General features: G+C 41.7%; 1 protein-coding gene across 1 annotated transcript in view; it reads left to right on the plus strand.

Moving 5' to 3' along the window:
• Nucleotides 1-16,838, plus strand: part of LOC113047539 (uncharacterized) — a 402,993-nt gene that overhangs the window by 315,880 nt on the left and 70,275 nt on the right. Inside the window, 5 exon segments of the mRNA XM_026208903.1 lie at nt 982-1,155; nt 2,318-2,491; nt 2,897-3,070; nt 3,526-3,699; nt 4,078-4,251. Of these exon segments, the coding sequence (XP_026064688.1) occupies nt 982-1,155; nt 2,318-2,491; nt 2,897-3,070; nt 3,526-3,699; nt 4,078-4,251 (870 nt within the window).

The following is a 16,838-nucleotide window of genomic DNA, read 5'->3' on the forward strand; positions in this document are numbered from 1 at the left end:
ACCGCAAAAGCTATAGAGAGCAGACAGCTCCTTATGCTTTTAAATCACTCTCGCAGACTCTCTCTGTACAGCGCCACTTCAAATCCAACACACTTATGACCAATGGTTCAACACACCAAATTCTCACCTATTTAGTTCAAACGTTCACTAAAGCCCTATTCACACGGGATTAGTATTACCTGGTGACCTCCAGTCATTTGTAATAATTGCGGAGGTTGTCTGTGATTTTAATCCCGTGCAAATCAGCCATGTCTGTAATTTGTAAAGTAAAAATTCCCCCCCAAATGACCTACCATATTTCACCAAACACCGAGGTCCTGTGATAATATTAGTCCCGTGCGAATCGGCATCTCTGTGATTTGGCCAGTATTTGGCAGGTCGTATATAATTTTCAAGGTTTTTGTTTCTTGTGCGCCTTTTTATCCATCTTTCGAGAAGAAAGGAACTGCGTTGTAGTGTTTAATAGTATTTTGGGTGCTGTCATATCGCTACACATTACAATTTGCAGAAAGTGAAAGCTGAAAAGGTTTTGAGGTTAATGTTTTACAAATAAATCGAGCATAAAGCTTGAGATATTATTTTAACCTGGCGAAATGTAAATGACACAGCGCATGAGACTATATTAGTTTCTTTTTTTTTAAATCCATCTAACAGGACTATATAACGGGACTCTGAAAGCCTTGACATCCGGGATATAAGTCAGTAAATTCAAGTAAAATCACAGGCTTTGCTTAGCCTGTGCGAATCCACCACACGAAATTCAGATGTAGGGGGGTAGTTTCAAAATCATACAAGGTCCCAAGATAATACTGATCCCATACGAATAGGGCTTAAGAAATTAAATGTCGCTGTGTGTTGCTCGGAGACAGAGACGAACAGTTTCAATATGTCTTTATATGTTCATTGGCAAAATTGTATACAGTTTAATTGTGTATGTATACAGTGTGTATGTAATGGATTGATTCTCATGATCCTGTTTAGATTGGCAGGCTGTCATCTCTCTGATCAGCACTGTGAAATCATAGCTTCAGCTCTACAGTCATCAAACTCTTCTCTGAGAGTGCTGGACCTGAGTCACAATGACCTTCAAGATTCAGGATTGAAGCAGCTCTGTGCTGGACTGAAGAGTCCAAACTGTCAACTCAACATACTAAGGTTTGACTTTCACAATGATCAATAAATATGTTAGTAATAATGTGTGAGTAAATACTATATATATATTATATTTATAGATTAGGGCTGGGATAAACGATAATTTTTTTAACTATTATTCTAGCGATTATTTTTTCAATGCATCGATTAATCTAACGATTATTTTTTTCAGACTGATTCGATTTAGATTATCTCCCCATTAATTGACTACTAACAATTTATACATGTTGTTTTACATGTATAAAAAAATGAACAGTGGGAGCCAGCAGCCTGTCATGGAAAAAAAAAATGCTCCACGTGAACTTTGGCGTTCTGCCCTTTTTTTATCGTGTCTAATGATTTTGGTTAATATGCACGAGAGAGAGAGAGAGAGAGAGAGAGAGAGAGAGAGAGAGAGAGGGCAAGACAGTGCTTGTGTAGTTTGAAGACTGTGAGTGCGCTAGCCCGCGTGAAACTTTGGTGTTTCGCCCTTTTCTATCGTGTTTAATGATTTTGATTAATATGCACAAGGGAAAGAGAGAGAGCAATAAGCGCTCGTGTTGTTTGAAGACTGTGAGTGCGCGCGCACAGCCGGGGCTCTCTCTCATATGCGCCCCTGTCAGGCACGGCAGTCATTCTATTCTACATCACTCACCGATCAAATAAGGCTTTGACAGCCGCAAAAAAAAAGATAAATGTAGAAAAAACCCTGGATTGGTTATATAACGTTGGACAGAATGTTGATCCGGCCATCACGTATATTCAGCGCACATAAGGTAAACGTTTTGCAAATGTTTTTTGGAGGAATAAAAACAGGTCGACGAATCGTTGCGCATATTTTGCGTCTACGTATTTTTTGCGTTGATGACCTCGACGCGTTGTCCCAGCCCTATTATAGATTCAAGGTTTTTTTTTCGTCCTACACTTCTATAAGTGCAATTTTACCGGTAATTAGTAACTCTGATCGTGAATGTATTGAGTTAAAACATAAAGATAATGTAGCCATTATCAATGATCCATCATTAGTTAATCCATATTTGATGTTGTCATTAACTTTATACAAGATAACTGTGAACATCACAATGGGATGCGGACCCTTTCCTCTTAAAAACACGAGACAATGTATAGTTTAATTTGTATGTATACAGTGTGTATGTAATGGATTGATTCTCATGATCCTGTTTAGATTGGCAGGCTGTCATCTCTCTGATCAGCACCGTGAAATCATAGCTTCAGCTCTACAGTCATCAAACTCTTCTCTGAGAGAGCTGGACCTGAGTCACAATGACCTGCAATATTCAGAATTGAAGCAGCTCTGTGCTGGACTGAAGAGTCCAAACTGTCAACTCAACATACTAAGGTTTGACATTCACAATGATCAATGAATATGTTAGTAATAATGTGTGAGTAAATACTATATATATATATATATATATATATATATATTATACTTTCAGATTCGTTTTGGTTTTATCCTGCACTTTTATAAGTGCATTTTCACCTGTAATAAGTAAGTCTGACCATGAATGCTTTATCTATACAGTTATTGAATGAAAACATAATGATAATTTAGCCATTATCAATGATCCATCATTAGTAAATCCATATTTTATGTCATTAACTTTATACAAGATAACTGTGAACATCACAATGGGATGCGGACACTTTCCCCTTAAAAACATGAGACAATGTACAGTATACAGTTTAATTTTGTATGCATACAGTGTGTAATGTGTAATGTATGGATTCTCATGATCATGTTTAGATTGGCAGGCTGTCATCTCTCTGATCAGCACTGTGAAGTCATGGCTTCAGCTCTACAGTCATCAAACTCTTCTCTGAGAGAGCTGGACCTGAGTCACAATGACCTGCAAGATTTAGGACTGAAGCAGCTCTGTGCTGGACTGAAGAGTCCAAACTGTCAACTCAACATACTGAGGTTTGACTTTTACATTGATTCAGTAATATGTTAGTAAAAATTTGTGAGTAAATATAACAATATATATATATATATATATATATATATATATATATATATATATATATATATATATATATATATATATATATATATATATATATATATATATATATATATATATTAGTAATTTTAGATTCATGTTTTTTTAGTCCTGCACTTTTATAAGTGCACTTTCACCCGTAATTAGTAACTCTGATCATGAATGCTATATCTATAAAATTATTGAATGTAGCCATTATCAATGATCCATCATTAGTTAATCCATATTTGATGTTGTCATTAACTTTATACAAGATAACTGTGAACATCACAATGGGATGCAGACACTTCTCAAAAACATGAGACTATGTACAGTTTAATTTTGTATGTATACAGTGTGTATGTAATGGATTGATTCTCATGATCCTGTTTAGATTGTCAGGCTGTCATCTCTCCGATCAGCACTGTGAAATCATAACTTCAGCTCTACAGTCATCAAACTCTTCTCTGAGAGAGCTGGACCTGAGTCACAATGACCTGCAAGATTCAGGACTGAAGCAGCTCTGTGCTGGACTGAAGAGCCCAAACTGTCAACTCAACATACTGAGGTTTGACTTTCACAATGATTAATAAATATATTAGTAATAATGTGTGAGTAAATACAATATATATATATATATTATACTTTCAGGTTCGTTTTTGTTTTATAAGTTCACTTTTACCTGTAATAAGTAACTTTGACCATGAATGCTTTATCTATACAGTTATTGAATGAAAACATAATGATAATATAGCCATTATCAATGATCCATCATTAGTAAATCCATATTTGATGTCATTAACTGTATATAAGATAACTGTGAACATCACAATGGGATGCGGACACTTTCCTCTTACAAACATGAGACAATGTACAGTATACAGTTTAATTTTGTATGTATACAGTGTGTAATGTGTAATGGATTGATTTTCATAATCCTGTTTAGATTATCAGGCTGTCATCTCTCTGATCAGCACTGTGAAATCATAACTTCAGCTCTACAGTCATCAAACTCTTCTCTAAGAGAGTTGGACCTGAGTCACAATGACCTGCAAGATTCAGGATTGAAGCAGCTCTGTGCTGGACTGAAGAGTCCAAACTGTCAACTCAACATACTTAGGTACTTAAGTCTTCTGTGTGCAACACTGTACTACACAGGCATTAGTAATCAAACACAGAGATCATAGTAACAGACCAAACTAATAGAGGGCAAATCACCTACTCCAGTGGCTCCCAAACTGAGGGATAGTGTGCAGTCAGCAGATTATTCTGCAACAAAAAAAAACTCTGCAGGGTGTAAGACTACACTGCATAACTATCCCACTTATCATGCGGCCACTTGCCTGATAAGTAAATAATTGAATGCAAAATATTAGTTTGACATAATTTAATTACCTCAGCATGAATTGCTGTACCTGCTTGTGCTCAATATTGTCCGTCTGCAATACCGGAGGCCGCAATTTCAGGAAAACAGTTGAAGGACCACATTTCTAGGTCCCCTAGTTTTTTGTGACAGCGCCACCGACCGAGTCGGAGAACCGCAATCCCGGGAAACGCATTTCCAGGACCCTAGATTTGGAGGACTGAAAAAGTGCCACCAACACCTAGTTTTAACTACTTTTAGAGGTTTTTAAAGGTTTATTTCACCAAAATAATTCTTTCTTTACTGTAATTAAATCTGGTTCCAAAGAATGTTGAGTAATTATTGGGTCCTAGTAAGATAATATGATAAGTCAAGTAAAATAAATACTGACTCCTAAGAGAGAGGAAGAGAGAAGTGAATGAAATAAGAAACATTTAGTTGAACATGTTCTACTCTCTAATTTTAAATATTTAAAAGATCTTAGTGACCACAGAGCGCACACACATATACATTACAAAAATAATTATATAAATCTTCAATTATATAAATACTGTTATTGCATACTGCTCAAAGATTTGGAAAATGTTTATTTTTATGTTGTGGGAACAAAGGTTCTTGAAAAAAATGTCAATAAAGCCCATCTGAACTGAGAAAAAAAATAGAGATGCGAGAGATCTGAATAGAAATAAATTATTGACATGACTTTTCCTGACCTTTAAATATTTAAAGCACACATTGTGATGTATGCAGCAGCACTACCTACCTCTTGAATTCTCTCACCTCTTTTCTGAATTGTTTCTCTATCACTCTATTAAATTCTTCAACTTCACTGAAACAGTAAATGGAGAACATAATCACTGCTGGGTTAACAGTAATATTGTTAACGCTCAAAGGATAGATTGGACATTGTGTAAAAACAAGCATTAAAATCCCAGTCATTTCCACAGATCTTGCGTGACAAGCCCTATAATCAACAAAAGGTAATATTAGTGATACATGAAACATCAGCTGCTGTCCTCTTTATCACATGTACTATTAAAATGTACTATTACTATTGACTATTAAAATGTAAATGAAATTAAATTAAAATGTATGCATTTAGCAGACACTTTAAAGCAACTTATAGTGCATTCAGGTTAACATTTTTACCTAACATGTGTTCCCTGGGAATCGAACCCACAGCCTTGCACTGCTAACACAATGCGTCACCACTTGAGCCACAGGAACACTGTCTCAATACAGGTCCTTCTAAAAAAAATAGCATATTGTGATAAAGTTCATTATTTTCCATAATGTAATGATAAAAATTAAACTTTCATATATTTTAGATTCATTGCACACCAACTGAAATATTTCAGGTCTTTTATTGTTTTAATACTGATGATTTTGACATATAGCTCATGAAAACCTGTACATGATATCGCTTCGATAGACCAATCTACTTAGAGTGTAAACTAAACGAGCCAATGCACATTGGCATGCAATTATTGCATCCAGCTGCCGCTGATCACTGCTTTTGTATAAGAGGGCAGCAGGTGCATTGCATACGAGCTTTTCGCTTCGTAGCCGAGCGTTAGAATCACTCTGCTCAACTGTGTCTGCTGTGAACTACGAGTTCAGCATGTTCTCAGAAGCTTCGTGTGTTGGCGAGACGGCGCTTTAGCGGCGGTCGTTCCTGTGTCGAGTGGATTGCACACTTCAGGTTGCACTACCCCTGTCGTGTTGCAAGTGGCCGATTCCCCTGTGCGCCTCAGCACTAAAAGAGCATTTCCTAAAGAGCAAATTTCTCTAAAAGAGCTTCACGGGTGCGTCTTTGTAAAGACGATGGATCGTCCTTATAAGGATGCCGTTTCACCCGTGCGTTTCTGGGTGCGGTTGTTACCTGGCAACGGGTGATGGTCACGATCGCTGCCTCACGAGTCTGGGCGTCGAGCACGCTGAGGTGGCTTTCGTGGATGAGTCATGTTCTCACTGCGGGAATATGACCATCTCGGAGTTGCAAACCAGGCTCCGCTACCTTCAGGGGGGCGGAGTCCCGTTGCCGCAGCCGCGATCTGGGGCTCGTTCTGGTGGCCGACAGACAAGAACCACTTCCGGCAGTAGCGCGAGTGGTTTAAGGGTCACAGTGGTGGCAAACCCCGCAGGGAACCAACCCTCTGGGGACCACACTCCTCTGGCACCTCCGATCCAGTGGAGCAACCCACGGAATGCGCTGGGCCCTCTTCAAGGAGCGTACCAGCGGTATCCAGTGGGACTCCCCCCGACCAGATGTCGATCTCAGCATCGGAGGGAGAGCTGTCGGATCATGGTTCGGCTGCGCTACCGTCCTCTGAGAGCGTAAACAAAGGCCCTACTTGCGCACCCTCTGCCAACCCGTGGAACCAGGTGAGCCCTGCACCCCACTCTCGCACCACACTCCGGCCTGCTCACAAGCCGCCCGAGTTGGGTCCCTGTGTTCCACCTCGTTGCCCCACTGCGGGTACGGCTGTGGTTCCGCTGGTCCCGCTTGTACGGTTCTTAGGCTTTACAGCCCGTACCTCATTGTACCCAAGAAAGGCGGTGGGTTATGACCGATCTTGGATCTGCGAGTTTTGAATCTGGCCCTCCATCGTCTACAGTTCAAAATGTTGACACAGAAACCCATTTTCAGGTGCATCCTTCCCTTGATTGGTTTGCAGTGATCGACCTGAAGGACGTGTACTTTCATTCTTCACGGAAGTCACGGAGGCAGCTCTCGTTCCTCTCAGAGAGCAGAGTGTTCGCATTCTCAAATACTTGGACAATTGGCTGATACTAGCACAGTCTCGAGATCAGTTGTGCGAGCACAGGGATGTGGTGCTCCGGCACCTGAGCCTGTTGGGCCTTCTGGTCAGCTGGGAAAAGAGCAAACACTCGCCGTTGCAGAGGATCTCTTTTCTCGGTATGGAGTTGGATTCGGTCGAACAGACAGCACACCTCACAGAGGAACGTGCACAGTCGGTGCTAGCCTGCTCGAATACGTTCAAGAGCAGGACAGCGGTCCCACTGAAACTCTTTCAGAGGCTCCTGGGGCATATGGTGGCCACAGCGGCACTTACACCACTCAGCCTATTACATATGAGACCGCTCCAGCACTGACTTTATGGCCGAGTCCCGAGGTGGGCGTGGAAGCGCGGCACTCACCGGGTCCAAGTTACACCAGCCTGTCGCCAAACCCTCACTCCATGGTCAGATCTTGCTTTCCGCTGGGCAGGGGTGCCCCTAGAGCAGATCTCCAGGCATGCTGTGGTTTACATGGATGCCTCCACCACTGTCTGGGGGGCCACCTACAACGGGCATGCAGTCTCAGGGGTTTGGACGGGCCCGCAGCTGCAGTGGCACATCAATTGCCTAGAGTTGTTAGCAAAGCACCTTGCCTTGAACCGTCTCAAAGGTCTCTACGAGGCAAGCCTGTGCTGGTCCGATTGGACAACACTGTGACTGTTGCGTGCATCAACCGCCAAGGTGGTCTGCGCTTTCGTCGCAACTCGCCCGCCACCTCCTCCTTTGGAGTCAGAAGGTTCTGAGGTCACTTCGTGCTGTTCACATTCCAGGCCTGCTCAGTCGTACAGCCAACGAGCTGTCTTGAGCAATGCTCCCGGGAGAATGGCGACTCCATCCCCTGACGGTTCAGCTGATTTGGAGGCGGTACAGAGCCGCTCAGGTAGACCTGTTTGCTGTTTCCAGAGACCTCTCACTGCCAGGTTTTCTACTCCCTGACCGAGGGAACTCTCAGCACGGACGCACTGGCACACAGCTGGCCACGGGACCTACGCAAGTATGCGTTTCCCCCAGTGAGCCTTCTCGCACAGACATTGTGCAAAGTCCGGGAGGACGAGGAGCAAGTCTTGCTAGTAGTGCCATATTGGCCTACTTGGACATGGTTCCCCGAACTAGTGTTCCTCTGAGGAGGGATTTACTGACTCAGAGACGGGGCACCATTTGGCACCCACGTCCAGACCTTTGGAAACTCTGTGTTTGGTCCCTGGACAGGACGCGGAGGTTCTAGTTGACCTACCCCAAGAGGTAGTGAACACCATCACTTCGGCAAGAGCACCGTCTACGAGACACGCCTATGCCTTGAAGAGGAACCTGTTCGTTGAGTGGTGTTCTTCTCGCCGAGAAGACCCCCGAAGATGCCCGATTGCGGTCGTGCTATCCTTTCTGCAGCAAAGGTTGGAGCGAAGGCTGTCTCCCTCAACCCTCAAAGTCCAGGTTGCCGCTTTTGCTGCGTACCATGACCCCGTGAATGGGAAGTCTTTGGGTAAGCATGACCTCATCATCAGGTTCCTTAGAGGGGCCAGGAGGTTAAATCCATCCCGGCCCCCCTGTATAGCCTCTTGGGACCTGTCTCTAGTGCTTAAATCACTACAGCAGGGCCCATTCGAGCCTTTGCATTCAGTTGAGCTAAAGTTTCTTTCATTGAAAACTCTGCTCCTGCTTGCATTGGCCTCCATCAAAAGGGTAGGGGACCTTCATGCATTTTCGGTCGACGATTCGTGCCTAGAGTTTGGGCCGGCTGACTCCCAGGTAATCCTGAGGCCCTGGCCTGGCTACGTGCCCAAGGTTCCCACTACACCCTTCAAAGACCAAGTGGTGAACCTGCAAGCGTTGCCTCTGGAGGAGGCAGACCCAGCCCTGGGTTTGCTTTGTCCTGTCCGAGCATTAAGGTGCTACGTGGACCGAACGGAAAGCTTCAGGACCTCAGACCAGCTCTTTGTCGGTTACGGAGGCCGGCAGAAGGGGAATGCCATCTCTAAGCAGAGGATGGCCCACTGGATTGTGGATGCCATAACCCTGGCTTATCAGGCTCAGGATGTGCCCTGCCCATTCAGGTTGTGAGCTCACTCAACTAGAAGTGTTGTATCCTCCTGGGCGCTGGCTTGTGGCGCCTCGCTGACAGATATTTGTAGAGCTGCGGGCTGGGCGACCCCTTACACGTTCGCTAGGTTCTATAGCCTTCGTTTAGAGCCGGTATCCTCCTGTGTTCTCACCTCAAACGGGTAGTGGCACTGAGAGGCCCCGGTTAGTGTCAGCTTGCCTAAAACTGCTCCAGAGTGTCCGTACTGTAGACCCTGTTGAGATCCTCCATCACCATAGGCTGCTGGACTCAGCGGAACGTCCGGCGCCAGGCCTTCATGATGAATCCGTGAGAACTGTGGAAGGCTGGGTTCCATATTGAGACCTAAGCGGTACTCATATGTGTATAGTCCACGGTATAGCCTTAAGAGCACATGTTTCCCCGGCAGACTTCTGCCTTCTCAAGATGGTTTTAATCACCTCAAATTTCTCCTTATACTCCTAAATGGATGCTATATGTGTATTTGCCTCCGAGACCTCCTTCGGGAAGGATGAGGCTTCCGCAGTGTCCCGGCTCCAAGCGGACCGGGTACGTTTTCCCAGTGTTATCCAATCTCACCCAGTGAGGTAGTGCTTTGACAACGGTGAGTGGAGCTACTTTTTCGGAGCCCCGGCCTACACCTAATAGGGGCGCAGGCGGCTCGCACAGGGCACTGGAAGGGGAAGCACCCATGACGCTTTGATAGGGATCCCATATTCATCAGTCACGTCCCATTGCCATGGTTGCTGTACCGGCGCTGAGCTGCCGGGTTCCCGGCTCGGCTCCTCAGCGAAAAACTGGTATGCATTGCACCTGCTGCCCTCTTATACTCACGCAGTGATCAGCGGCAGCTGGATGCAATAATTGCATGCCAATGTGCATTGGCTCGTTTAGTTTACACTCGAAGTAGATTGGTCTATCGAAGCGATATCCCATATTCATCGGTCACCGACGTGGCATCTCAGTTCCCTACTTCAGGGAACAAGGGTTCCCATAATAAACAAAATGTTTTTAATACAAAAAAAAGTCAACCTTCAAATAATTATCTGCAGTTATGCACTCAATACTTGGTCGGGAATCCTTTTGCATAAATGACTGCTTCAATGCGGCGTGGGATGGAGGCAATCAGCCTGTGGCACTGCTGAGGTGTTATGGAGGCCCAGGATGCTTCGATAGCGGCCTTAACAGACCATCACTGACTGTGGATACTTGACACTGGACTTCAGGCATTTTGGCATTTCCTTTTCCCCAGTCTTCCTCCAGACTCTGCCACCTTGATTTCCGAAAGAGATACAAAATTTCCTTTCAAAAGTACTTTGGACCACTGAGCAACAGTCCAGTGCTGCTTCTCTGTAGCCCATTTCCTGCACACGCCTGTGCACGGTGGCTCTGGATGTTTCTACTCCAGACTCAGTCCACTGCTTCCGCAGGTCCCCCAAGGTCTGGAATCGGTCCTTCTCCACAATCTTCCTCAGGGTCACTTCTTCTTGTTGTGCAGCGTTTTTTTTGCCACACTTTTTCCTTCCCACAGACTTCCCACTGAGGTGCCTTGATACAGCACTCTGGGAACAGCTTATTCATTCAGAAATTTCTTTCTGTGTCTTACCCTCTCGCTTGAGCAGTCTGGTCGGCAGTCTTACCCATGATTGTGGTCGAGTAATGAACCAGGCTGGGAGTTTTTAAAAGCCTCAGGAATCTTTTACAGGTGTCTAGAGTTAATTAGTTGATTCTGATAATTAGGTTAATAGCTTGTTTAGAGAACCTTTTCACAATATGCTAATTTTTGGAGAAGGACCTGTATGTCTCAATCGACAATATAAAACCATGTCAAAAAAAGAGACCTACTCATAACATGTATTGTGGGGTAATGTTAAACAGGCTGACTGTGAGCACATGACAGTTAAAACATATAGATTATTTTAACATAACATAACAACATAACGTTGTGCTTGTATCAATAACAGACCACTAGATGGCGCAATTGAATCAATTATATTGAGTTAAATAACTCTGACACAAAGGACCATTTCAAATATTCATAAGAGAATCGTGACAAAAATTGTTTGCTCAAAAATATCAAGCAGAACAACCGTTTACAACATTAATAATAATCAGAAATTATTACTGAGCAGCAAATCAGGATATTAGAATGATTTCTGAAGATCACGATACATTGAAGACTGGAAGAATGATGCTGATAATTCAGTTTTTGTCACACAAATACAGTAGCCTATATGTTAAAACATTCAACTTAATTATTTAAACTAGTTTGAGAATTCCTTGCAGAATCTATGTAAATGTGAATAATTTTATCAAAATAAGAGATCATACAAAATGCATGTTATTTTTTATTCAGTACTCTCCAGAGTAAGATATTTTACATAGTGTATAGTCCACAGCCTGGGAACCCTTGATTCTTAAAGGGATACTACACCCCAAAATGAAAATGGTCATTAATCACTTACCCTCATGTCGTTCCAAACCCGTAAAAGCTTTGTTCGTCTTCGGAACACTTTGGATGTAGAAACAGCACATACTTGTAGCACTGATGATACAGAAACACATACACCAGCATACAGTGATATTTTTGGACCTTTTATGGACCTTGACACTGTTATTTACTTGGCAGTCTATGGGACAGTCACTGGCCTCCCGTTTTTCATCCAAAATATCTTAAATTGTGTTACGAAGATGAATTGAGCTTTTATGGGTTTAAAACGACATAAGGGTAAGTTATTATTGACAAAATTTCCTTTTTGGGGTGGAGTATCCCTTTAATACTGTGTGTGCTTACCTGGATGATCTATGACTGTTTTTTGTTTTGAGATGATTGTTAATGAGTCCCTTGCTTGTTCTGAAGTTAAACTAAGCACTGTTCTACAGAAAAATCCTCCATGTCATGCAGATTCTTCAGTTTCCCAGCATCTTTTGTATATTTGAACCCTTTCCAGCTGACTGTATGATTTTGAGATCCATCTTTTCACACTGAGGACAATTGAGGGACTCACAACACAACTATTAAAAAAGGTTCAAACATTCACCGATGCTCCAGAAGCAAACACAATGCATTAAGAGCCGGGGGTGTAAACTGTCTTACTCAGGACAGTACTAAATACCAAAAAACATGCAAGGGGTTCCGAAACTTTTGCATGCCACTGTATAGATTGTATAGATTTTTAAGACTGGATGTTTTTTTGTTTTTTTGCGTACGTGCTTTCAGTTGTTCCTATTTTTTCTTACATTTAGAACAAATTTTAGTACGAACGTTTTAGTGAATCATGATTTGTTCATGAAAACATACATACGCAGGTTTCAGCCACACATTTGTACTTACACATGGTTAGTATCATTGGGTCTCAATCACTAAGCACACAGCTGAGACAATGCAAAAATGGCTTAAGGACTCTATAAACGCGCACTCTTGAGTGTACTGTGTGTGTATTCTTATGTGTCATGCAGAACAGTGATTTCATTCAAATCAAAGGCCACCAGTAGAAGAGGTTTGTTGTTTAATAATTTGTATATCTCAAAAAATGGAACATACTAACATGAAACTACTGTTGTTGTAGATTATCTCAGTGTTTGGTGACAGCAGAAGGTTGTACTGCTCTGGCATTAGCTCTGAGTTCAAACCCCTCACACCTGAGAGAGCTGGATCTGAGCTACAATCACCCAGGAAAATCAGGAGTGAAGCTGCTCTCTGAAACACTCAAACATCTGGACAAACTCAAGTAAGTTGAGAAGTAACATACCGAAGCCATGTTTAAGCAAAGTGGGATTCTACGACAGAATCCTTTAAAAGCCACCTATTATGCCAAATTCACTTTTACATGTTGATTGGACACAAATGTGTGTTGGCAGTGTGTGTACAAATCCACCATATAATGATAAAAATCCACCTGCTCCTTTCTTTTTTAATCTCCATAAATCATAAGCAGTGTCTCAGAGGAAGCCGATCACAGAATCACATTTTACAAGCCCCGCCCACGACTGTTGACAGACACTGCTGTATTAGCAGAGACCCTGCCATGAGTGAACCAAACACAATTCGTCATGTTTATCTTCATGCTAGAGCATTTAAAAGCAGCGTTCAAGTAAGCAATGTCTTATTACAGCTATAGAAGCAGTGAGTGATTTTCTGCTTTTGTTTTATTGTTATCTCATATTATCAGCATAGATACTAGGGGTGGCACGGTTCAACTTTTTCCCTGTTCGGTTTGTTTCACAGTTTTAGAGTCACCGTTTCGGTATGGTTCGGTATGTGCTCTGCTTATGGAGAAACTATACTTTTTAACTATGAGCAACAGCACAAATAAATACAATAGAGTAAAGATACAATTAAAATAAACAGTGATTTTCGTTTTTTTTTTTTAGGAAGGTCTAGCATTAGTTTTTAGGTACAGAAATTGAATAAAGTAATCAAATGTTAAACAGCATTGCATATTTGACTGTATAAATGTAAAACAGCATTGCATATTTGACTGCATAAATTAAAGATTGTTCTTTATTAAAGTTTCAAAAGCTTTTTAATCAAGAGCAGTGAGTGATTTCTTTGTTGTTGCTGTTCAATTAATATAAAGACAGATACAGTAGACCTACATTCAGCCGGCTGTCTGCTGTTGGATACTTACCAAAACTGGCATTTTGACATAATTTTTGTGTGCGTTTAAACACAATACTTCAGAGAGAGCTTATATTCGCATCTTCACACTGCACATGCGAGCTCGCGTCCTCTGACTCTTAAATGTTTAAACTGACAAAGCTTAAATGAGTTTAGTTTAAACACATATATCAACGTGTGCTGTTCAGGTCTCATCTGTGCACGCTATCAGCACACGGGTGATGTAAGGAATATTTGACGACGGGCCGTTGAATTATTAGAAAAATAATGCACACCCTTAATACACACAGCTTATACTATGGTTACCACACCTCAAGACATCGATCCGATGGTTTATTTAAAGGGATTCGTCCGGTTTTTGTACTTAAATCACTATTGTGAGTAGGACTATTTCTTCCGCATCTCATGCAATGCATCTTTTGTTAGTACCAAAGTGTAGTTTTAAAGCTTGTAACAGAGGCTTGAGTCATTGATAGCATTCTAATGCAGTTATTAATGAAGTTATTAGAAAGAGAGTGAGACAGACAGAGACACAGAGAGAGCGAGAAAGAAAGAGAGAGAGCTTGTGTGAATTAGGCTAACGTACCTCTGTGCGTCTCTAAACACTCTTCTGCTGCAGCATCTCTAAACAGTGCTGTCTCCTCGCTAGTGAGAAATGTCATGTGTAGTAGTGTGAAAAACAACATGATGTGCTTTTGTAGAATCACAACATCTGTGCTTTCTGCCATGTCGTCTTTAACAGAAGAACAAAAATAAACCGACACTCAGCAAAAACATGTCTCACAGCCATGATAAATAAATCTATAGAAAGCTTTAAATGACTACTTAATGAAAACAAAAGCTCTTTCATCATAATCATAATCCATAAAGATGCACTTCTCTCTAAAGGTGCGTCTAATGAGGAGATGACGAGTCAGGATCGGCAATTCATCCTTGCGACACATACTCAGAAAATACTAGTTTATTAGTATAAATAATTAAAATATCTCCCAACTATTTCCCCCTGTCACATTTATGGTAGATAGTTTGGCCGGTGCTTTGCGGCAATCTTAAGCTTTTTGCGTGTATTTGAAGGCAGAAGTGTTGAGCTGCTGAGGCACACACTGCTGCTGCGGAACACGAAACACCGTTGAGTCGCTCGTGACAGTCTCGGCAGCGCGGCCTCGTGCTGTTTCCACCAGTGCAACAATGATTATTATTTTTTATCACTTATCGATGAATGTCTAAATATAAAAATAACGAGAAGCCTAAAACAGACCCGACCCATGTCTGAACTGTGGCGTGAAAATTTGTGCGAAGCCGGACCGAGGGGCGTAAAACGGAGGAGGGGGGTCCGCCAAATGAAGTGCCGGATCCGGATCCGGCTTGTTCCGGCACAAATTAAGCACAGCAACAATCACAAAACAACACACACTTGAAGAAACACTGCATGTAACAGTGTGTGTATAAGAGTATTTATGAGGACACTTCTATAGTGAAATATCACGGGTGTGTTTTCTAGTGTGGACCATGGAGGAGTTCAAATTTGTATCTCTCTCTCTGTGTGTGTGTGTGTGTTGTCTAGTGTGGATCATGGAGGTGAGATCAGGATGACAGCAGGACCTCAGAAATGTAAGTCACACACAAATACACACAGACACAGTTTTGTTGTTTGTAGTTGAGTTGTAAATGTGTGTGTTGTAATGTGTGTGTGTTGTGTTCAGACGCCTGTGATCTCACACTGGATCCAAACACAGCATTCAGACACCTCGTTCTGTCTGAGGAGAACAGAAAGGTGACGGGTGTCTCTGAGTCACAGTCATATCCTGATCATCCCGACAGATTTAATGGTTGGGGTCAGATTCTGTGTTCAGAGAGACTGACTGGACGCTGTTACTGGGAGACTGAATGGAGCGGAGATAGAGTTGAAATAGGAGTGTGTTATAAAGAAATCAAGAGGAAAGGAGGGAGTGATGACAGTAGGTTAGGACTTAATGAGATCTCCTGGATTCTGATCTGCTCTGATCAGAGAATCATTGCTCGTCACAATTATAAAGACACTGAGATCTCTGTTGCTCCAGTCTCCTGTAAGAGAGTCGCAGTGTTTCTGGACGAGTCGGGTGGCTCTCTGTCCTTCTACAGCATCTCTGACACACACACGCTCACACACTTACACACATTCACACACACATTTACTCAACCTCTACTCGCTGGATTTACACTTTTTCGCTCTTCAGTGTCTCTGTGTCACATTAAACACTAAACACACACACACACAGACACACACACATTAGTACACATAGGTTGTAATGATGTGAAAGTGTGTGTGTTTAAATCTGAACTCCAGAGAATCTCAGCTTTAGGAAGTTGAATATCAGTTTCCTGTTTCAGATGATCAGGATGAAGATGTTTCAGAGACTCACAAACATTATTAACCCTTTAAACATCTTCATTTTTGGTCTCACTTCGTATCTTTACACTTAAATTGAATTGAGCCTTGAGATAATATATATATATATAATTTTTTCCCCCTAATTAAAACTGATTAAACTGAGTCTCTCTCTCTATATATATTTTTTTGCAAATCGATAAAATATATGTTGCTTCATATATTTAAATATTAAAATTAATTAACTTTAGATTTTAGATTATGTGATATCTGTTACATTTTTATGAGCTATTTTTCTCCCTCATTAAAATCTATTAAACTTATGAACCTTTTGGCTCACTTTTGCTCTCTTAAGTCACTGATGCCTTGAAAATTATATATATTTTTTTTTTAATTCAATGCAAGGTATTCTTGTTTAATAATATTTTTTGTTTATTATTTTGAGTTCTGAGGAGATTTTGTGATATTATTTGATATCTATTAAATTTTTATGAGCT

The sequence above is a fragment of the Carassius auratus genome, chromosome 28 (genome assembly GCF_003368295.1).
Source record: "Carassius auratus strain Wakin chromosome 28, ASM336829v1, whole genome shotgun sequence".
Taxonomy (NCBI): Eukaryota; Metazoa; Chordata; class Actinopteri; order Cypriniformes; family Cyprinidae; genus Carassius; species Carassius auratus.